At 48.2% G+C, this 22,770-nt stretch overlaps 1 protein-coding gene across 5 annotated transcripts; it reads right to left on the minus strand.

Annotated features, from left to right (window-relative positions):
• Positions 1-2,952: 2,952 nt before the first annotated feature.
• On the minus strand, positions 2,953-21,413 carry ZNF16 (zinc finger protein 16). 5 transcript variants are annotated; one of them, XM_003903299.4, is made up of 3 exons: positions 21,311-21,413; positions 18,084-18,288; positions 2,953-5,166 (listed from the first exon to the last, which is right to left on the minus strand). In XM_003903299.4, exons 2-3 carry the CDS (start codon positions 18,277-18,279, stop codon positions 3,314-3,316), a joined length of 2,049 nt encoding a protein of 682 aa, XP_003903348.1. In that variant the 5' UTR covers positions 18,280-18,288; positions 21,311-21,413; the 3' UTR covers positions 2,953-3,313. The 5 variants fall into 5 exon arrangements, with proteins under 5 accessions (XP_003903348.1, XP_009212105.1, XP_021798476.1 ...); XM_009213841.4 differs by lacking the exon at positions 21,311-21,413 and adding an exon at positions 20,812-21,057; XM_021942784.2 differs by lacking the exon at positions 21,311-21,413 and adding an exon at positions 19,451-20,928.
• Positions 21,414-22,770: the final 1,357 nt, after the last annotated feature.

Raw genomic sequence — 22,770 nt, forward strand, 5'->3', positions numbered from 1 at the left:
GTCCCAGCTCCTTGGGAGGCTGAGGCATGAGAATTGCTTGAACCCGAGAGGTGGAGGTTGCAGTGAGCCGAGATCATGCCACTGCACTCCCGCCTGGGCAACAGAGCAAGACTCTGTTTGAAAAAAAGAAAAAAGAGACTAAAGAAGTACTCCAGATGGAAGGACATGACAACTACGTATGGGTGATCTCAGACTGGGTCCTCAGCCAGGAATTTTTTTTTTTTTTTTTTTTAATTTCTATAGGCTAGGTGCGGTGGCTCACGCCTATAATCCCAGCATTTTGGGAGACCAAGGCGGGTGGATCACCTGAGGTCGGGAGTTTGAGACCAGCCTGACCAACATGGAGAAACTCTGTCTCTACTAATAAAAATACAAATTAGCTGGACGTGGCGGCGCATGCCTGTAATCCCAGCCACTTGGGAGGCTGAGACAGGAGAATCACTTGAACTCAGGAGGTGCAGGTTGTAGTGAGCCAAGATTGCACCATTGCACTCCAGCCTGGGCAACCAGAGGAAAACTCTGTCTCAAAAATAAATAAATAAATAAATAAATTCTACAAAGGGCATTACCAGGACAACTGGCAAAACATTAACAAGGTTTATAGATTAGAGCATGTCACCAACACTCACTTTCTGGCCAGGCACAATGGCTCACGTCTATAATCCTAGCACTTTGGCTGGATCACTTGAGGCCAGGAGTTCAAGATGAGCCTGGGCAACATAGGAAGACCCCATCTTTACAAAAAACAAAAGTAACCTGCCGGGGGTGATGGCACACACCTGTGGTCCCAGCTATTTGGGAGGCTGAGGTGACAGGACTGCTTGAACCCAGGAGGTTGAGGCTACAGTGTGCTGTGATTACACCACTGCACTCCAACCTGGGTGAGCAAGACCCGGCCTCAAAAAAACCCAATTCATTTTCCAACAAATATTATGGTCGTGAAAAAGAACATCCTTGTTCTTAGGAAGCACATGCTGATGTATTTAGGGGTAAGGTGCATCACATCTGCAACTTAGTCTCAGGACAAACGTGTATCTACAGTGAGGGAGAAGATGATGATGACACAGCAAATGTGGCAAAATGCTAACTGGGGAATTTGAGTGAAGATATTTGGGTATTCTTTGTGGTACTCGTAATACTTTTGTGTGTGAAATTATTTCACAATTTAAAAACTACAAAAATGTAGCTTATAGTGGACATATAAGGGCATTTATGACTATTCAAAATCTCCTAAAACCTCATGTTTTAGAAGCTCTCTGCAGCCTTTCCAACACAGAAGCCACCATCTACACTTCCTGGCCTCCCTTGCTGCTAGTGGAGAACAAGAATTGGTTTGGGTGGTCAGATCTGTCCGCACAAGACTCTTAAAGCAGAGTTAAATAGGAAAACTAGACTTCCGCATGCTCACCTACGTCACAGCAGAGCCGTGGGGTTCCTAAGTAGTCAGCAGTTCCCTTGGCAGGGGATTTCCATGGGATGGTTCTGGATTATTTCCCGGAAGCTTGGACTCCAGTCTACTTCTTCAGCTCTCTTAGTGCTTCTGTGAGATACTAATTTTCAGTTAATGTTAGTAATGCCTAGCAGAGATTGCCAAGGACTAGGTACAGTTTAAAATACTTTACACGGCCGGGCGTGGTGGCTCACACCTGTAATCCCAGCACTTTGGGAGGCCGAGGCAGGTGGATCATGAGGTCAAGAGATCGAGACCAGCCTGGCCAATATGGTAAAATCCTGTCTCTACTAAAAATACAAAAATTAGCTGGGCGTGGTGGCGGGCGCCTGTAGTCCCAGCTACTTGGGAGGCTGAGGCAGGAGAATCGCTTGAACCCGGGAGGTGGAGGTTGCAGTGAGCTGAGATCGCACCATTGCACTCCAGCCTGGGTGACACAGCAAAACTCCATCTCAAAAAATAAAATAAAAATAATAAAATACTTTACACATACCATTTCAATCTTCACAAAACTCTTAACTGCAGTAAGAACTCAGGTCAATACTTAGGTCTTGCATCTCTCCAGAGGGCGTACAGTGTGTTGGGGAGTGGTAAGGAGAATGAAGGTTCTCGGGCTGTGAGAACTGTGTAGGAATCACCCATCTGCACACAGTCAGCCACTCCACAGTACAGACTAGTCCCTTGGTCACAAAACACATTTCAACTCCTGCAAGAACTCTTGAGTCCTGAGAGTCAACTGAGGTCACAGGGAGCATCCTAAGGCAGGATGTGCAAACTTTCCTATCAAGGACCAGAAAGAAATACTTTGGCTTTGTGCACCATATGGAATCTACCACAAGTGCTCGATTCTGTGGTGCAGAAGCTGCCACAGTTCTCTGTAAACAAATGGGCACAGCTGTGTTCCAACAAAACTTTTATCTACTAAAATAGATCAGGGCTAGGTTTTTCATGAAACTGTGTCCTGACACCCCCAGACCCACTGGCTAGCAGGGAGGGGCCGCTCAGCATCTGGGCTTTCTCCTTGTTCAGGGAACAGGAGCACAGCTCTGAGAACTAAGGATGGGGGTGAGTGAGCTGGGTCCTCAAGGCAGGGCACTTACTAGGTGGAAAAAACAGCTTGCAAGCTCTTGGGCATGAAAATGAGGTGCATGGAGAGAGCGTCCTCTGTGACCCAGAAGTCAGAAGCTGGAACAGCCACATGGAACTGTGCAGCACCCCAGAACAGGACATGGGGGCCTGAGTCACAGCAGACCAGTGAGAGGAGAAAGCTGACCTCAGATTGCAGATCTGTATAAAGAAAAGTGGGGTGGCGGGGGAGCCTTGGGTTCAAGTTTTGGAATGGAGGGACAAAGAAGGGCAGGGAATTGGTGATGAGTAGGTACCACTTCTGGAGAAGATGACAGAGCAATCAGACCTGAAAAACTTGACTTACTCAAAATATCAATTACAGCCAGTGACGAAGAATTCACCCCACACAATGAATTACCAATCAAAAAAACTACTATGGTTATCTCAAACCAAATGTCACTTTACTTTTTTGGTAACTTTTGATTACAATAATAAACTCTATTCATGAATATGTAGCCTCCATAATCTTCTCCCTTGTAACAAACGTGCCGTCTGTTCACAAGCTGTAAAAACAAACCCAAACTCAAGACATCACAAGAGGCAAGAGCAGTGGCAGTGAGAAGGGAGCCCGTAAAGGATGTTTCAAAGGAGGGTCCCAGGCCAAGTGGCCACTGGATGTGGGGCAGTGAGCTGAGTGCAGGCTTTCGGTCTGGGAAGTGGCAGAGGCTGAGACAATGGCCAAAGCGGAGCTGGAGAGGAAACTATGCTCAATTTCACTCCTGCCAGCCCAACAGGCTACTCCCTGGTGTGAATCAACTGGTGTTTGATCAACTTTGATCGCTGGCTGAAGGCTTTCCCACAAGCAGCACAGTTGTAGGGCTTCACCCCAGTGTGGATCCTCTGGTGCTGGATGAGGACGGAACGCTGGCTGAAGGCTTTCCCACACTCACTGCATTTGTAGGGGCGCTCGCCAGTGTGGATTATCTGATGCTGAATGAGGTGTGAGCTCTGGCTGAAGCCCTTACCGCATTCAACACAGGTGTAGGGTTTTTCCCCAGTATGAACTTTCTGGTGGTGAATAAGATTGGAGCTTCGGTTGAAGGCTTTGCCACACTGGCTACACTCATGGGGCTTCAGCCCATTATGAATCCTCTGATGCTGAATGAGGGTTGAGCTCTGGCTGAAGGTTTTTCCACATTCAGTACATTCATAGGGCTTCTCTCCAGTGTGGACTCGCTGGTGAAGGATGAGGTTGGAGCTGCGACCAAAGGTCTTCCCACACTCGTGGCACTCATAGGGCTTGTCACCTGTGTGCACGCCCTGGTGTTGAATGAGGGCTGAGCTGTGGCTGAAGGCCTTCCCACAGACACTGCATCTGTACGGCTTCTCTCCTGTGTGGATGATCTGGTGCTTCCGGAGCACTGAGCTGTAACTAAAGGCTTTTCCGCACACGGTACACACGTGAGGCTTTTCTCCAGTGTGAATTCTCCGGTGTTGAATAAGGCTGGAGCTCTGACTAAATGCTTTCCCGCAGTCGCTGCACTTATAGGGTTTCTCTCCAGTGTGAACCCTGTGGTGCTTAATGAGGTTGGAGACCCGACTGAAGGGCTTGCCACAATCATTACACTCGTAAGGCTTCTCTCCAGTGTGGACCCTCTGGTGCTTCCTCAGGTGTGCGCTCTGGCTGAAGGCTTTCCCGCACTCGCCACACTCAAAAGGCTTCTCTCCTGTGTGAGTTCTGTGGTGTTTGATGAGGTTTGAACTTCGCCTGAAGGCCTTCCCACACTCACTGCACACGTACGGCTTCTCCCCAGAATGGATTCTTTGATGTTGGATGAGGTTTGAGCTCCGCCTGAAAGCCTTCCCACATTCATTGCATTCATAGGGCTTCTCACTCATGTGAGACTTTTGGTGCTTTTTAAGGCTTGAGTTCTGGCTGAAGGCTTTTCCACATTCGTTACACATATAAGGCCTCTCACTGCTGTGGTGACTCTGATGCCTAGAAAAGTCTGAGCACCCTCGGAGGGCTTTCCCACATTCGCTGCACTGGCAGGCTTTCTCACTCATATGAGATCGATGACAGCTTTTAAGAACTGAGTTCTGGCTGAAGGTTTTCCCACAACCATCGCACATAAAGGAAGCCTCTCCGATGTGGAATATTTGATGCTGAATAAGGTCAGGATTTCCTTGGAAGGTTTTCCCACATTCATTACATATGAGTGGACTTTCAGCTGTGGGAACCCCCTCGTGACCAGTTAGGTCCACGCAGTGCTGGAAACTTTGGCCATCCATGTCATACGGATGTGGCCTCTCTTCTGTAGGGATTTCCTGACATGACATCAGGTTTGGGCTCAGACTGAAGCAACTGTCAAAACCATTACAGGCCAGATCTTTCTCCTCTAAGGCGCCCCTAAGGAGCCCCAGGGCCGCTGGTGTGAAGTCCCCCTCCTGGGAGAGGGACTGTGGCAGCCTCCTGCCTTCAGAGACTCCCCAGTCTCTTTCTGATGCATCATCACACAGATCTCCAAGCTCGGGCACCTGGGAAACATCACCAGCACAGTTTTCTGATATTTCTGTCTGTGATTCCATATCTTCATGAAAGTCTTCCTTGTGAAGAAACTCCTTGTCTTCAGTCCTGGTGTTGCAATCTGAAACAATAAATAGAATATCACTTGGAAGGCAGTGCTGCAGCAGAAGCAGGAACGTAGACAGCCAGAGTTGCACCCACTAACTGTGGAGGAGGCAAGGGGAGCAGGGGATCCTCCAGGGTGGCAGTCCAGATCAGAGGGCATCAGGGAGGAGTGCTGGATGACAAGGCTGCACGGGGTTGCAGATGAGTACCACTGACCTGCCCTCCCCGCGACTCCACATCTCAGCAAACGTTACTGCAGTCTGCCTTCTGGCTCAGGCCAAAATCCTGGGTGCCCCTTGACTCCCCTCTTCTCCGACACCCACACCAAACCACTGGCAAGTCCCATCGGCTCTACCTTGGAATGCAGCCCAAATCCAGGTGCTTCTCACCTCTCCCACCTGTACCAGAAAAACACCTCACACCACTCCTCACACTGTTACATATTTTACCCTTTTTTCTCTCCACACTGCCAGGTGTGAGCCTTACCAGCCTATCTCCAGTTCTCTCAGTGCACACTAATGGCACTGAGCTTGGTCTTAGGAGACACTAGAGTAGAGAGAGACCCCGTTGCACACAGAGAAGAAACCCAGCTGGCTCTCAGAGCCTGGCAAGTCAAGTTGCATGGAGGCATCATTCAACCACTCCGGTGTGGCAGGGACCTGTGTGGAACGTCAGATTCCATCCTGTTCAACAGAGGACCCTTTAGAGACTGCTGTGTCCTGTCAAAGCCACCTGCACATCTGAAAACCTGCAATTCTGACTGGTGTTTGCTGGATGACTTCTGGCCCAGTAACAATGTGCATCATCGTTCTGCAGACAGAAATGCACCACAGCTCTGTGTCTGCCAGAAAAGGCTTCAGCATCTCCCTCTCCCCTCTTCATACCTGCAGAACAAAGACACCTTCATGTCCCTGTGTCCCTTACTCAAATGAAGACGTCGAGAGTCTCTCATTCAAACTGACATCCCAGGCCACACTGCCACCTGGATGCTGAGTGGCTTCCCCGGCCCCCAACCTCCCTTCCTGCCCACAGCCTGGTGGCATCAGACCTAGCACCATGATGCACTCAAACCTCCTCTCAGTGCCTCCTGGGCCTGTGTGGCCCAGGCCCTCCTAGACCCCACCTCTACCTCTGCTCCTGCTATTCTCTTAGCAGGGCAGATGTGTCCACCCTTGGGTCTGCTCTGCCCAGAGCACTCTCCACATGGCCCTCGTGCTACCCGCTTCCCTTGCACAGGCCTCACTAGAGAACCCTTCCCTGATCATAAATGCCACCACCCCACCTACTTTCCTCGCCCCCCACCCTGGCTGGATCCCACAGCCTGGATCACTCCCTGATACAGGACTGCATCCCCCAAAGTGGAGGACCTCTGGTCTAGCTGTAGTCCATAGTGCTGAATGGGTGTGAAGGATGCCCCTCCCTGTCTGGGACTTCCAGAATCTGCCATAACAGCCTCCAGTCTGGAATTGTCTGTTCCCAAGGAGCTGTGGTGTCAATGCAGACCCAATCTGGCCCAGCCCTCACCATGACCCTCCTGGGACTTGCCCCTCTGCCCACTGCACCCACGTGTCTCCTGGTGACACTTCATGTTGGGTCACCTGACACCTGAGGTGCAGACACATCGTGCTGTGCTGCTTTCAGCCAGAACACGTGCTTGCAGCCCCCTGCTTCCTGGAGTCTGGGATCAGGCCTCTCCTCTCCTACAGAGCTGCCCTACGTGCCAGCACACAGATGTGGGTGCCTTTACCACCCTGCTGTCCCTTGGCAGGCCTGCTGTTATACACTCCACATGGGCTGCAGGGGCTCCCCCATATCCCCCACGAGCTTCAGCTCTCCCTGTCAGAAGCCCCAGCCGTGGCTCCAGCGGGTGTCTGGGAAACGTGGCATCTACATGCTGCTGGGCTCCCAGGAACAATGAGGAATGGGGGCTGCTGGGACAGGTGAGGTCTGGACAGAAGCCTTCAGCCCTGACAGGGATGTCCTGGGACTCGCTGTCCAGCTATCCTCCGCCCCTGCCAAGACCCTGACTTGGGAGACCCTTGCCCTCTTCTGGCTGTGTGGAGAAGTGACTCAAGGAAGGACGAAGAAGGCTGTGGCAACAACACAGACAGGAGTCAGGAAGGTATTTCTGTGAAGGGTCGGAGAGGAGCTGTGTCAGGTGTTAACGGCTCTGTGATCTCTGTCATATGGTCTTTCTTGTTCCTGAGGTTAAAAAACACCTCAAAACCATTTTTAGCTTGCAGGACATAAAAACCAGCCCACTAGCTGGATTTGGTGACCTCTGGCTGAGATGAGATGTCACTGGTGTGGAACAGGAGATGGTGACTATGAGGAACAGGTTGTCTAGCCTGAGCCACTGTTTACATAGATCAAAGTCTTTTATTGAGACAGGAACTAAAGGTGAATTCTGTAGGTGAGAATGGTGAGAGATCACTCTTTGGACTGACTAAATTCAATGTAATTCTTCTCTGTAATATAGAAACTGTGAGGAAAATGAGTTCCTCTACAGAAAAGAAATATAAAATAAAAAAATTTCATTTTCCTTTTAGAATTTTTTTTTTTTTTTTTTTTTTGGTGAGACAGAGTTTGGCTCTTATAGCCCAGGCAGAAGTGCAATGGCACCATCTCAGCTCATTGCAACCTCCGCCTCCTGGGTTCAAGTGATTCTCCTGCCTCAGCCTCCCACGTAGCTGGAATTACAGGGATACACCACCACGCCCGGCTAAATTTGTTTGTATTTTTAGCACACATGGGGTTTCCGCACGTTGGTCAGGCTGGTCTTGAACTCCCGACCTCAGGTGATCTGCCTGCCTCAGCGTCCTAAAGTGCTGGGATTACAGGCGTGAGCTATCATGCCTGGCCAAAGAAAATCTTTTTAAAAAGTCAGTAAACTTTGGGCTTAAAGGTGAAGAAAAAGATTTGAAAGCAAATACAGTTGCTTGTACTGTACTCTTGACACCCAACTGGAGAAAAGGACAAGAGCTCTGAGCCCTTCCAGAATAAAACACACCTTTTGTGAAGAGAAAACATCTTTATGATTAAAGGCTTTTACGATGAGTGGGATAATTACTCGAGTCGTAAAACCACGCCTGTACGCCGCATGCATGTACAACACGCCTGTGTGGGTGCCATGCGTGGCTGTGATGAACCATGCCTGTGTGGGCACCGTGGGTGGCTGTGATAAACCACGCCTGTGTGGGTGTTGTGTGTGGCTGCTGTGCATGGCTGGGATAACCACGCCGCGCGGGTTTGCTGTGATAATCCATCACTCAAGCGCGCGGGCCGCGGGTGCTGTGACAATCCACGCTCGCGTATGCCGGTATTGTGACAATCCACGACGGCGCTGGGCGCCGCGGCTGTCCACGCGGGCCGCGCGTGGTTAGGACAAACCACGCCTGCGTGGGCGCCGTGCGTGGCTGTGATAAACCATGCCTGCGTGGGCACCACGTGTGGCTGTGATGCGCCAGTGGCTGCACCACATCCTCCCTCAGTGCCTCGGCTGGGCTGTATGTTGAACAATCCCCAGAGGCACCTCACACACAGATGGGGCGCTCCTTACTTCTTCACCTCCTACAGCAAGTTGTTTTCATTTGATTTAAAATTTTACTGAGGTGAAATTAACGTAACATAAAATCATTCTAAAACGAACATTTCAGTGGCATCTAGTACACCTACAATGTTATGCAACCACTACCTCTATTTTCAAAACATTCCCATCACTCCAAAGTAAAACCTGTTACCCATTAAGCAGTTTATCCCCATCTTCCTCTCCCTCCAGCCCCTGGCAACCACCAATCTGTATTGTCTCTACGAATTTACCTATTCTGGATATTTCATACAAATGGAATTACATAGTATGTGACCTTTTGCGTCTGGCTTCTTTCACTTCGCACGTTTTAGAGGTTCATCTGCGTGTAGCATGTACAGTACTTTCTTTTCGTGGCTAAATTATACTCATTTGCATGTAGACACCACAATTAATCATTCATCCATTGACAGACATTTGGGCTGTTTCTACCTTTCAGCTATCATGAATACTACTGCAGTGAACATAATATACATGTACTTGTTTGAGTACGTGTCTTCAATTATCTTGAGTATGTATCTAGTAGTAGTACCATGTTCAAACTTTTGAGGAACCACCAAATTATTTTTCAGAGTAGTTATGCCATTTTACATTTCGGCCAGCAATGTATGAGAATACTAATTTCTCCACATTCTGTTGAATATCCTTTATCTTTTAGTTTTTTAATTACAGACATCCTAGTGAATGTAAAATAGTAATCTCATTATGGTTTTGATCTGCATTTCTCTAATGACTAACGATATTAAGCACCTTTTCTTTTGTTTATTAGCCATTCATATAGTTCTTTGGAGAAATGTCTATTCAAGATCTTTGCCTTTTATTTATTTATTTATTTATGAGACGGAGTCTTGCTCTGTCACCCAGGCTGGAGTGCAGTGGCATGATCTCGGCTCACTGCAACCTCCGCCTCCCGAACAGCTGGGATTACGTGTGCATGCCACCACTCCCGGCTAAGTTCTGTATTTTTAGTAGAGAGTGTTTCACCATGTTGGTCAGGATGGCCTTGAACTCCTGACCTCAAGTGATCCACCCGACTCGGCCTCCTGAAGTGCTGGGATTACAAGTGTGAGCCACCATTCCCAGGCCGTTTTTAAATTGGGTTGTGTTTTGTTGTTGATTTGTAAGACTTCTTTATATATTCTACATACTACACCCTTATCAAAAATATGATTTGCAGATTTCCTCCCATTCTGCAAGATGCTTTTTTCACTTTCTTTCCTTTTTTTTTTTTTTTTTTTTTTTTGAGACAGAGTCTTGCTCTGTCACCCAGGCTGGAGTACACTGGTGCGATCTTGGCTCACTGCAACCTCTGCCTCCTGGGTTTAAGTGAGAGCCTCCAGAGTAGCTGGAACTACAGGCGCGTGCCACCATGCCCAGCTAATTTTCATATTTTTAGTAGAGATGGGGTTTCGCCATATTGGCCAGGCTGGTCTCAAACTCCTGACATCAGGTATCTGCCTGCCTTGGCCTCCCAAAATGCTGGGATTACAGGCGTGAGCCACCACACCTGGCTTCCTTTTGCTTTCTTGATAATGTTTTGATACTCAAGTTTTAAATTTTGATGAAGTCCAATTTATTTATTTTTTTCTTTTGTTGCTCAGGCTTTGGTGCCATATCTAGGAATCCACTGCCAAATCCAAGATTGGGAAGATTTACCCCTACATTTTCTTCTAAGAATTTTAGAGTTGTTAGCTCTTTTTTTTTTTTTTTTTTTTTTTTTTTTGTTGAGACGGAGTTTCGCTCTGTCACCCAGGCTGGAGTGCAGTGGCCGGATCTCAGCTCACTGCAAGCTCCGCCTCCCGGGTTTACGCCATTCTCCCACCTCAGCCTCCCGAGTAGCTGGGACTGCAGGCGCCCGCCACCTCGCCCAGCTAGTTTTTTGTATTTTTTAGTAGAGACGGGGTTTCACGGGGTTAGCCAGGATGGGCTCGATCTTCTGACCTCGTGATCTGCTCGTCTCGGCCTCCCAAAGTGCTGGGATTACAGGCTTGAGCCACCGCGCCCGGCCTAGAGTTGTTAGCTCTTACATTGAGGTTGTTGTTCTATTTGGAGTTAATTTTTGTACATGGCATAAGGTGGGGGTTAAACTTCACTCCTTTTTTGAGACAGAGTCTTGCTTTGCTGTTCAAGCTGGAGTGCAGTGGTGATCACAGCTGACTGTAGCCTTGAGCTGTTGGGCTCAAGAGATCCTCCTGCCTCAGCACCCCTGGAGTACGCACCACCACACCTGGCTAATTTTTTTGTATTTTTTTGTAGAGAGAGTCCTGCTATGTTGCCCAGGCTGGTCTCAAACTCCTGGTCTCAAGAGATCCTCTCACCTTGGACTCCCAAATTGCTGGGATTACAGGCATAAGCCACCACATCTGGCTCCAACTTCATTCTTTTACATTTGGGTATCTACTTGTCCCAGCACCATTTGCAGAAGGGCTATCTTTTCTCATTAATTGAAAGGTCTTGGTACCCTTGTTGAAAATCCACCTGCCACATATGTATGGGTTTATTTCTGGACTCAATTCGATTCCACTAGTTTGTATGTCTATCTTTGTGCCAGTACCACATTGTTTTGATTACTGCAGCTTTGTAGCAAGTTTTGAAAGTGAAAAGTCTAAGTCCTCTTTGTTATTTTTCAGGATTGTTTTGGCTACCCAGGGCTCTTTGTAACTTCATATGAATTTGAGGATTGTCTTTTCTGTTTCTGCAAAAAAAGGCCATTGCAATTTTGATAGGAATTGCACTGAATCTGTAGAACACTCTAGGTAGTTTTGACAATATTGTCTTCCAATTCATGAACACAAGATGCCTTCCATTTATTTGTGATTTCTTTTTTTTTTTTTGAGATGGAGTCTCGCTCTGTCGCCCAGGCTGGAGTACAGTGACCGGATCTCAGCTCACTGCAAGCTCCGCCTCCCGGGTTCACGCCATTCTCCTGCCTCAGCCTCCCGAGTAGCTGGGACTACAGGCGCCCGCCACCTCGCCCGGCTAGTTTTTTGTATTTTTTAGTAGAGACAGGGTTTCACCATGTTAGCCAGGATGGTCTCGATCTTCTGACCTCGTGATCCGCCAGTCTCGGCCTCCCAAAGTGCTGGGATTACAGGCTTGAGCCACCGCGCCCGGCCCTTATTTGTGATTTCTTTAATTCCTTTCCATAACGTTTTGCAGTTTTCAGTGAACAAGTCTTAACTCTCCTTGGTCAAATTTAGTCCTAGGCTTTAATTTTTCCTATTTATGCTATTGTATATGGAATTGCTTTCTTAATTTCCTTTTCACACTGTTCATGGCTGGTATACAGAAACAACTGATTTTGTGTGTGGATCAGTTGCTGCAACTTTGCTGAATTTGTTACAGCTCTAGTAGCTCTTTTGTGGATTCTTTGGGATTTCACGTATATGGAGTCACATGGAAAAAGAATTTTACTTCATTTCCCAACTGGATGCGTTTTATTTCTTTTTCTTGACTAATTGCTCTGGTTAGAACTTGCAATACAAGGCTACATAGTGGCATGTGTGTCTTGTTCCCGGCCTTAGGGGAAAAGTTTTGTTCTTCACTACTGTGTATGATGTCAGCTTGAGGGTTTTCACAAATGCCCTTTATCATGTTCAGGTGGTCCCCTTCTATTACAAGTTTTATGAATTTTTTTTTTTTTTTTTTAATTATGAAAGCGTTAGATTTTGTCAAATGTTTTGTTTGCATAAATTGAGATGATCAGTTTTTCTCCTTCATTCTATTAACGTGATGAACTACAACACTAGGTTTTCTTATGTCGAACCACCCTCATCCTGGGTTAAATCCCACTTGGTCACGAGGCATAATACCCTTAATATGCTATTGGATTCAATTTTCTGTTTATTTGTTGGGAGTTTTACATCTCTAGCCATAAAGGATATTGGTTTGTAGTTTTCTTATCTTCAAGCCATATCTTCATCTGGCTTTGGAATCAGTGTAATGTTGACCTTATAGAATTAGGAAGTGTTTTCTCCTCCTTTGGAAGACTTTGTGAGGGTCTGGTATTAATTCATTAAATTCACCTTTAAATCCATTGTGGGCCAGGTGCGGTGGCTCACGTTTGTAATCCTAGCACTCTGGGAGGCCGAGGTGGGTGGACCGCCTGAGCTCAGGAGTTTGAGACCAGCCTGGGGAACACGGTCTCTACTAAAAATACAAAAAATTAGCTGGGCATGGTGGTGCATGCCTGTAATCCCAGCTACTCAGGAGGTTGAGACAGGAGAATCACTTGAACCCGGGAGGCAGAGGCTGCAGTGAACTGAGATCGTGCCACTGCATCCCAGCCTGAGGAACAGAGTGAGACTCTGTCTCAAAAAAAAAAAAAAAAAAAAAAAGCCATTGTGATCCTGGACTTTATTTTATTGGGAGTTTTTATTCTGTCTAGATGTTCTATCCATTTTTCAAAGTGGAGTACTGAAGTCTCTATTACTATAGAGCTATTTCTCCCTTCCAACCTGTCTGTCTGTTTCAGACAGTTTGGCGCTCTTTTTTGATGTGCATCTGCTTATAATTGCCGTATCTTCTTGATGACTCTACTCTTTTACAAATATACACTCTTTCTTTGTTGTCTATTTTATCTAATATTAGTATAGTCACCCCAGCTCTCTTTTGGTTATTCTCTGCATGGAATATTTTTTCCACCTTTCACTTTAAACTTTTTATGTCTTTGAATCTAAAGCCTCTTGTGGCATATAGCTGGACCGTACTTTCTTACACATTCTGTCAATATTTGCCTTTTGACTGCAGACTTCACATGTAATTACTCAAAAGGAAGGACTTCTGCCATTTTATGTTTTTGATAAATCTTTTACCTTTTGGTTCCTCAATTCCTCTACTGCTGTATTCCTATGTATTACTTTTTGTACTGTACCATTTTAATTCTTGCCTTACTTCTTGTGTCCGTTTTTTTTTTGGAGACAGTCTCGCTCTGTCACCCAGGCTGGAGTGCAGTGGCATGGTCTTGGCTTACTGCAACCTCCGCCTCCTGGGTTCAAGGGATTCTCCTGCCTCAGCCTCCCAAGTAGCTGGGACTACAGGCGGGTGCCACCGCACCCAGCTAATTTTTTTTTTTTTTTTTTTTTGAGACGGAGTCTCACTGTGTCTCCCAGGCTGGAGTGCAGTGGCGCGATCTCGGCTCACTGCAAGCTCCGCCCCCCGGGTTCACGCCATTCTCCCGCCTCAGCCTCCCAAGTAGCTGGGACTACAGGCGCCCGCTACCGCGCCCGGCTAGTTTTTTGTATTTTTAGTAGAGACGGGGTTTCACCATGTTAGCCAGGATGGTCTCGATCTCCTGACCTCGTGATCCACCCGTCTTGGCCTCCCAAAGTGCTGGGATTACAGGCTTGAGCCACCGCGCCCGGCCATAATTTTTTGTATTTTTAGTAGAGGTGGGGTTTTACTGTGTTAGCTAGGATGGTCTTGATCTCCTGAACTCATGATCTGCCCACCTTGGCCTCCCAAAGTTCTGGGATTACAGGCGTGAGCCACTGTACCTGGTCTCTTGTGTCCATTTTTTTTTTTTTTTTTTTTTTTGATGCGGAGGCGCGCAACGCTCCGCCCCCCAGGCTGGAGTGCAGTGGTGCAATCTCGGCTCACTGCAAGCTCCGCCTCCCGGGTTCATGCCATTCTCCTGCCTCAGCCTCTCGAGTAGCTGGGACTACAGGCACCCGCCACTATGCCCAGCTAACTTTTTTGTATTTTTAGTAGAGATGGGTTTTCACTGTGTTAGCCAGGATGGTATTGATCTCCTGATCTCGTGATCTACCTGCCTCGGCCTCCCAAAGTGCTGAGATTACAGGCATGAGCCACCATGCCCGGCCCATTTTTAAGATTTTTTTTGAGGTGGAGTTTTGCTCTGTCACCCAGGCTGGAGTGCAGTGGCACAATCTCATGCCTCTGCCTGGGTTCAACCTCTGCCTCCTGGGTTCCAGTGATTCTCCTGCCTAGTCTCCTGAGTAGCTGGAATTACAGGTGTCCACCACCATGCCTGGCTAATTTTTGTATTTTTAGTAGAGACGGGGTTTTGCCATGTTGGCCAGGCTGGTCTTGAACTCTTGACCTCAGGTGATCCGTCTGCCTTGGCCTCCCAAAGTGCTGGGACTACAGGTGTGAGCCACTGTGTCAAGCCCATTTTTAAGATATTTTCTTAGTGATTACCATGATGATTGCACTGAACGTTCTAACATCCTAAAACAATTTAGACCAGTTAAGCCTCAGTAACATACAAAATCTCTGCTTCTCTACAAATGTTACCCCCACTTATGTTGTCATCACAGATTACATCTTTATATATAGTGGGGTAAAAAACATAGACTTATGATGCTGACCTTTTATGCATTTGTCCTTTAGATCACTTAGGAAATATGTATTGGCAAAAACCACAATTAATTTTGCACCAACCTAATACAAAATGTACTTAGAAACCAAAATACAAGGATACTAACTTTTATACTTACCCATGTAGTTACCTTTACTGGAGGTCTTTATTTTTGTATGGCTTTGAGTCCCTGTCTAGTGTTCTTTCATTTCAACCTTTAGGACTCCCTTTAAAAGCATTTCTTGTAGGGCAGCCTATTTGTAACAAGCTTCCTCAGCTTTTATCTATCTGGATATGTTTTAATTTCTCCTTCACTTTGAAGAATAATTTTGCCAGATAACAGAATTCTTAGTTAACAGGGTTTTTCCCCCCTCTTAGCAGTTTAAGCCGTCCCAGTGCCTTCTGACCTCTGGGTTCTGATAAAAAAACTGGCTAGAAATCTTACCCAGAATCCCTTGTTCAGGATAGGTCTCCTCGCTTGCTGTTTTCAAGATTCCTTGTATTTCAACAATTTGATTAGAAAGAGACCTGGTGCGGATCTCTTTAAATCTACTCAGTTTGTTGAACTTCTTGCATGTGTAGACATGCCTTTCATCACATTTGGGATACTCTCAGTCATTATTTCTTCAAATATTTTTTCCATCCCCTTCTCCACTCTTTTCCTTCTTGAACATCCCTACTATATATGTTGGTCTACTTGATGGTGTCCCATGGCCCATTAAGTTCACTTTTCTTTTTTCTTTTTTTTGACACGGAGTCTCACTCTGTCACCCAGGCTGGGGTACAGTGGCACGATTTCAGCTCAATGCAATCTCTGCCTCCCGGGTTCAAGTGATTCTCCCACCTCAGCCTCCAGAGTAGCTGGGACTACAGGCGCGTGCACCACGCCCGGCTGATTTTTGTATTTTTAGTAGAGACGGGGTTTCCCCATGTTGGCCAAGATGCTCTCGATCTCCTGACTTCAAGTGATCTGCTTGCCTCGGCCTCCCAAAGTGCTAGGATTACACGCGTGAGCCACCGTGCCCAGCCATGAAGTTCACTTTTCTTAGATCTTTTTTTTCTCCTCAGACTGATTTCAATTGTTCTGTCTTCAAGTTTGCCAATTTTTCTGCCTGCTCAAATCTACTACTGAAACCCTCTAGCAAAATTTCCGCTTCATTTTTTAGTTCCAGATTTTTTATGTTTCTTTTACAATTGCATTTCTTATTGATATATTCATTTTGTTCACACATCATTTTCCTGGTTCTTTTTTCTTGAGACAGAGTCTCGCTCTGTCCCCCAGGCTGGAGTGCAGTGGCGCAATCTTGGCTTACTGCAATCTCCACCTCCCGGGTTCACACCATTGTCCTGCCTCAGGCTCCAGAGTAGTTGGGACTACAGGTGCCTGCCACCACGCCCAGCTAATTTTTTGTATTTTTAGTAAAGACGGGGTTTCACCATGTTGGCCAGGATGGTCTCGATCTCCTGACCTCATGATCTCCCGCCTCAGCCTCCCAAAGTCCTGGGATTACAGGCGTGAGCCACTGCGTTCAGCCTAGTTCTCTATGGTTTCTTTTACCCCTCTGAGCATATTTGAAGCAGTTGATTTAAAGTTTTTGTCTAGTTAAGTACAATGTCTGTGCTTTCTCCAGGACACTTTCTGGCAGCTTACTTTTTTCCTTTGAATGGGACATATTTTCTTGCTTTGTTATATGCTTCATGATTTTTGCTTTGTTAAAAACTGCACAACTGAGTATGAAAATGTGGTATCCCTCCCCTAGGCTTTGCTGTTTTTGATTGTTGAAGACTAGAGTCACATGCTCATTTAGTGACTTTTCCAAACTATTTTTGCAAAGACTATTCTTTGTCGAGCACAGTCACTCAAGTCTTTTTCTTTAGCTTGTGTTCAACTAGTGTTTTGACAGAGATTTCTTTGAATATCAAGAGAAAAATAAAAACAAAACATTTCTCCCAGTCTTTGTGTCGGGGTACTTTTTTAACACTGTTTACAACTCTGAGTTGACTGCCTTCACTGAACCTAGAGATTAGCCAGAGTTCTCGAGAAAGCTTATGGTCTTAAGGTCTTTTCTGAACACACATCCAGTCCTGGGCATGCACGTGACTTCCTGGATTCCCCAAAATATATGGGTGCTTTTTTAAAAAAATTTATTATTTTTTTTCTGAGACAGAGCCTCACTCCAGTTGCCCAGGCTGGAGTGCAGTGGCATGATCTCAGATCACTGCAACCCCCGCCTACCACGTTTAAGCAATTCTTTGCTTCAGCCTCCCAAGTAGCTGGGGTTACAGGTATGTGCCACCACACCTGGCTAATTTTTGTACTTTTAGTAGAGACAGGGTTTTGCCATGTTGGCCAGGCTGGTCTTGAACTCCTGGCCTCAAGCAATCCTCCCGCCTCGGCCTCCCAAATTGCTGGGATTACAGGCGCGAGTCATCACACCCGGCCTTTCTCAATTTTTAGTAGAGACAGGGTCCTGCCATGCTATACTGGCTGGTCCTCAACTCCTGGCCTCATACGATCCTCCTACCTTGGCCTCTCAAAGTGCTCAGATCGTAGGTATGAGCCACCACACCCACTCCAAGGCTGCTTTTGAATGCCTTTATCTCCCCACAAGAAATTCCTCAGCTTTTCTTCCTAGGCTTTAGATGGCCAACTAAATGGGTAACCACAGTACAAAGGCCTGGACCAGAGGAGAGTCCTGAGGGGACGGGGTTCAACAGCCACTAGCCTGGCTGTTGAACTGGGAAGGGGTCAAGACTACAGGGCAAATCAAAGGACCCTGGTAACCATCATGTCATATTTCTTTGTGTCAAGTGGGGAAATCACAGTTCTGCTCAAGGTGCCAGGGGCCAGGCCAGGTCAACTTCCTTGCTGACATCCAGCCTTGGCTCCTTGAGTCAGAGTACCCCCCTCACCCTCCCCACCTGTGATGACACAGATGACACAAATGCCTCCTAGGGGTAAGCACAGGGTTCCATGGACATCACTTCCTCAGAATAAGGGCACCAGGGGGAACTGTTCTTAAAGTACCTGGCTGCTGATAGTGAGGGCAGATGGCTTCCAGCTCAGTATCACTACAGCAGGGGGGACCACAGGCTGCAGATCCAGGGTGGGTCACAGCAGGAGCATCATTCACAGGGGCCTGGGCTGCAGGGGTCCAAGGGGATGGTCCTGGAGCTGAGAGCTCCATCTCTGCCTCCTCACGGCGAGTTCTGAGGCTGGGCATGACTAGGACCTGAAGACCAGCAAGAAAACAGGTGAGTATACAGACAGGCTAGCTCTAGGGATTCATCCTCCCATCAGGCCGGGGTCTCTTCCTCCACTCCTGCAGCCCAAGACCTGAAAAGGGCCTGGTGCTGCCTGGTCTCAGGGGCTGATGCTATGTTCCCTGATCCTGGACCCAAAAAGAGGGAGTCAGCCACGGAGACACAGACTCACAAGCCAGGGCCACAGCTACAAAGGGGCAAGATTCTGACCCTACGGCAAAGTTGGGTAACGGTGCCCAGGCCTACCATGATAGAAGTGCAGCCCCCATAGGGCCTGTATCCTGCTGTACGCCTGGGTCCTGCTGTGGGCCTGTGTCTTGCTGTGGGGCCTGTATCCTGCTGTGGGCCTGTGTCCTGCTCTGGGCCTGGGTCCTGCTGTGGGCCACACCCTGCAGTGGGCCTATATCCTGCTGTGGGCCTGTGTCCTGTTGGGCCTGTGTCCTGCTGTGGGCCTGTGTCCCGCAGTGGGCCTGTACTCTGCTGTGGGGCTGTGTCCTGCTGTGGGCCAGTGTCCTGCTGTGGGCCGTACCCTGCTGTGGGCCTGTGTCCTGCTGTGGGCCTGTGTCCTTCTGTGGCCACTCTTATCACTCCTTGTTGCTGGCATTCAAAATGCCCTGAAGCTGGGCACGCTAGACCCACCTAGAGTGGGAGAACAGCAGCTCCAAAGGTTGAGCAGCCAGGGGCAGCCTGTGTTGCAGCCCCACATGTCACCATATGTGTCAACGCCTGCCAACCCTAGTGGTCAATTCTGTCTGAGTTGCACCATCCTGGAAGCCTCCTCACCAGGTGTTCCCATCTTTACTTGCCTGGGACGTTCTCCCACTGCACCACCTACTACCTTCTAGTCTCTCATTCCCCATTTCATGTTGGCACCCCAGTGTGCACTTCTGCACTGACACCAACTTCCTTGGTGATTACGTCCAGTCTTGAGGCATCAACATCCTTGTTAAGACTCACAAACTTGGGCTCATCTCCAGTCCTAACTATGAAGACAGGACACTCCCATGTGGAGGCATGATGGGCTCCTCACATGGACCAGGTTACTGAATCTCCCTACCCCCTCGCCATACCCTGCCTGGGTGCCCACTGGGAGCACTGACATACCTCAGCCCTTCACTCACAAGTACTGACCCTGACTCCTCTGTTCTTCATGAGCACCAGCTGAGAGTGAGGGTGTGATCAAGGGGATCTGCAAAGGAGATCTTAAGAAAGGAGGCAGAAGGATGGTGCAGGGAGTCAAGGCGATGGTAGGTGTCACCCATAAGCTATGTGGGAAAGAAAGAAGGGCTGGGTGATGCTCCTGGACTCAGATCACCATCAAGGAGGAATGCACAACTAGTGGTCTGGGTGAAAAGGTCAGAGGACAAGTGTAGGGAAAAACTTGAGGGAGAAGGCAAGGAGATACGAACAGAGCTCGCAGGGATGGTCACTACGGACAGATGGTAAGGGAGCTTGGCTGCCAGATGAAGGTGAAGCACTGGCCACATTTCCATGTCGGGAGAGACAAAACTAACACAAGATTAACTTGGCAGGGTGCTCAGAAGAATGGTGGGAGATGAGATTCAAAGCAGTTACAGCACCAGAAACAGAGGAGACATAGGCGATGGGGGTGACAAGGCCCTCAGTGACTGCATCTGCCTGCCCTTACAGTGCTGATGCCCAGTTTCCTCGAGGGAAACCTCTCCCAATCCAAGGGGAGATGTAATAATCTGCAATATTTATTTAGTTCATTTTATTTAAAAATACTTTAAAGTCTCATTTTTTCTGAATAGGGGCATAGTCACCTCAAAATTTAAAAGGTAAAAATAATTTATAGTGAAAAATCCCCCAAAGATCTACTGTTTCCCTTGTTTCTAGTGTACCGTTCCAGATTAATCTAGGTTTACACAGCAAATATATACACATACGTTTGCCTTTAAATGATAAACTACACCCAACTATGCTATGGCTTCACACCTTATTTTTCTCACTTCATTATGCGTGGAATCTTGCTTGCAAGGACACAGAATAAACGCCCCCCTCTCCCCCAGGTCCATATCCTAATCCCTGGAACTTGTGCTTATGTTACACTACATACCAAAAGGGACTTTGCGGAGGGAATTAAGGTTATGGACGTGAATTACCCTGGTGGACCCAATCTAATCAAATGAGCCCTTAAAAGCCTGAGAAGGATCTGAGGGCCACGTGGAAGGACCTCGGAGAGCTAAGGGCCACTCAGGCCGGCAGCCAGCACTTCTGAGGACCAACCCCAAGAAACACAGATTCGGCCAACAGCCTGAACAAGCTTGGAAGCGGAGTCTCCTGGCTAAAGGCTAAGACCGCCCGAGCAGTCAGACACCTGCAAGAGCCAGCCGCCACCCTCCCACAGCAAGCAGCCACAGGATGGGCCCTGGCCGATCCCTCAGCACCTTGCCCCTGGGGGGAGAACGGGCCCAAACTCTCCACCCTTCCCAGAGTATCTCCTCCACACGCAGAGCGACTCCACTACTGACTGGGCCTCCCAGGCAGGACATCTGAGGCCGAAACCCCGTTTCTCCCCCAGCTCTGCTCTGTGCATCTCCGACTTCGCATCGAACACCAGGAACCGCGAGCCCACCACGTCTCCCACGCGCAGGGAACCACCGCATCGCACGGCTGCCCCGTCGCTCCGCCCGAGCTCGAACGGCGGCATCGATACGCAGGAGCGCCGCCAGCCTGCGGGCAGAGTCCTAGCTCGGCCCCCCGCCGCGACCTTACCGCGGGATCTCCCCGGAGACCCCCCTCCCGGAGGCCGCCCCCAAAGGCTCCGACCTCCAGCCCAGGCCAAGCGGCCCCCGCCCCGCCCCCCCGGCGCTCCCACAACCCCCCGCGCGGCTCCGCCCCCGCCCGGGGTCCCCGTCTCGCCGCCCGCCCCGTCTGAGCCCTGAGAGGCCCCTGGGCCCCCCAACCACGGGGGCATCAGGGACAACCGGTGCGGGGTCCGAGGCGTGGAGCTTGGCGGAACTAACTCACCTCAACAGGTCGCGCTTGGAACGGAGGCAGCACCGCGGCACGAACGCCTCTCAGCCAGCGCCGGCTGACCCCCGGAAGTCCCGCCCCGATTTCCGGCCCGCAGCTCGGTCTGTCTGGGACAGCGTAGCCACTCTAGACGTTGGGAGGCCGGGGCGACTCTGTGGTTCAGCCCCATTCCTGGTCCCGCTAACCCTGAGCCAGGGACCCTTCTGTTCCCCTTTTTTTCAGAGTGCACCCGTGCACTGAACAAGGCGGCAATTGAAGAAAAGGGGACACTATTAGAAATGCAGAGATAATGAGATATACTGTGTAGTGGGAGATTTTAATACACAGGCCCCCAGAATCGGAACAGATTTTAGTTTGAGAAAAACCTAAGGATACATTTTTTGGAAGAAATGAATCATTCAATCAGTAAGTGATCAGAAAGATAAATGGAAGAATTCAAATTCTTTCAGTAGATAATGTTTTCGTGAGATTGTGCGTGGATCATTTATAATACGGAAATGAATTGTACACTTGGACATAAAGAATACAAATAAGGCTGGGTGTGGTGGCCCACGCCTGTAATTTCAGCACTTGGGAGGCCGAGGCGGGCAGATGGCTTGAGGCCAGGAGTTTGAGACCAGCCTGGGCAATATAGGGAGACTCCATCTCAACAAAAAATACAAAAGTTAGCCAGGTGTGATGGTGTGCGCCTGTAGTCCCAGCTACTCAGGAGGCTGAGGTGGGCGGATTGCTTGAGCCGGGGAATGTGCGGCTGCAGTGAGCAGGGATCACACCATTGCACTGGTGAGAGAGTGAGACCCTGTCTCAAGAAAAAAAAAAAAAAAACAAAAAACAAAACAACAACCAAAAAAAACCCACAAATATTTTAACGTTCATTTTGCAGGCAAATTAAACTATTAAAATCAGGAATACATAATAAAAAATACACGACAAACTCTATTGGAATTTAAGAAACACTGTGTAGATAACCTTTTTTTTTTTTTTTAAAGTTCAGGCGGAGGTGCTCTCAGTTGGAGATGAGGAATTTATTGGAAGCTAGATAAAGGTCATTCTCGCTATGCTTTAGCAAAGAGATTGGTGGCATTTTGGCCCTGCCCTAAAGATCTGTGGAACTTTGAGCTTGAGACAGATGATTTAGGGCATCTGGCAGAAGAAATTTCTAAGCAGCAAAGCATTCAAGATTTGACATACCTTTTTCTGAAAGTGTACAGTCATATGCATTCACAAAGAGATGGCCTGAAATGGGAACTTACGTTTATTTTTATTTCCATAGGTTTTTACATTTTTTATTTCCATAGGTGGTGGTGGTTGGTTACATGAGTAAGTTCTTCAGTGGTGATTTGTGAGTGGTGATTTGGTGCACCCATCACCTGGGCAGTATACATTGAACCCAATTTGTAGTCTTTTGTCCCTCACGCCCTTCCCAGCCTTTCCCCCGCGAGTCCCCAAAGTCC

Source organism: Papio anubis, chromosome 8, assembly GCF_008728515.1.
Source record: "Papio anubis isolate 15944 chromosome 8, Panubis1.0, whole genome shotgun sequence".
In the NCBI taxonomy this organism is placed as follows: Eukaryota; Metazoa; Chordata; class Mammalia; order Primates; family Cercopithecidae; genus Papio; species Papio anubis.

What these genes read in the sequence shown, in the direction of transcription:
- ZNF16 (XM_009213841.4), bottom strand. Translation starts at nt 20,946, where the DNA reads ATGCGGTGGTTCCCTGCGCGTGGGAGACGTGGTGGGCTCGCGGTTCCT. An exon ending in TGTCCTGCCTGGGAGGCCCA is followed by an intron (nt 18,289 to 20,811) that starts GTCAGTAGTGGA and finishes GCTGGTCTTCAG; the next exon opens with GTCCTAGTCATGCCCAGCCT. An exon ending in CCCTCACTATCAGCAGCCAG is followed by an intron (nt 5,167 to 18,083) that starts GTACTTTAAGAA and finishes TTATTGTTTCAG; the next exon opens with ATTGCAACACCAGGACTGAA.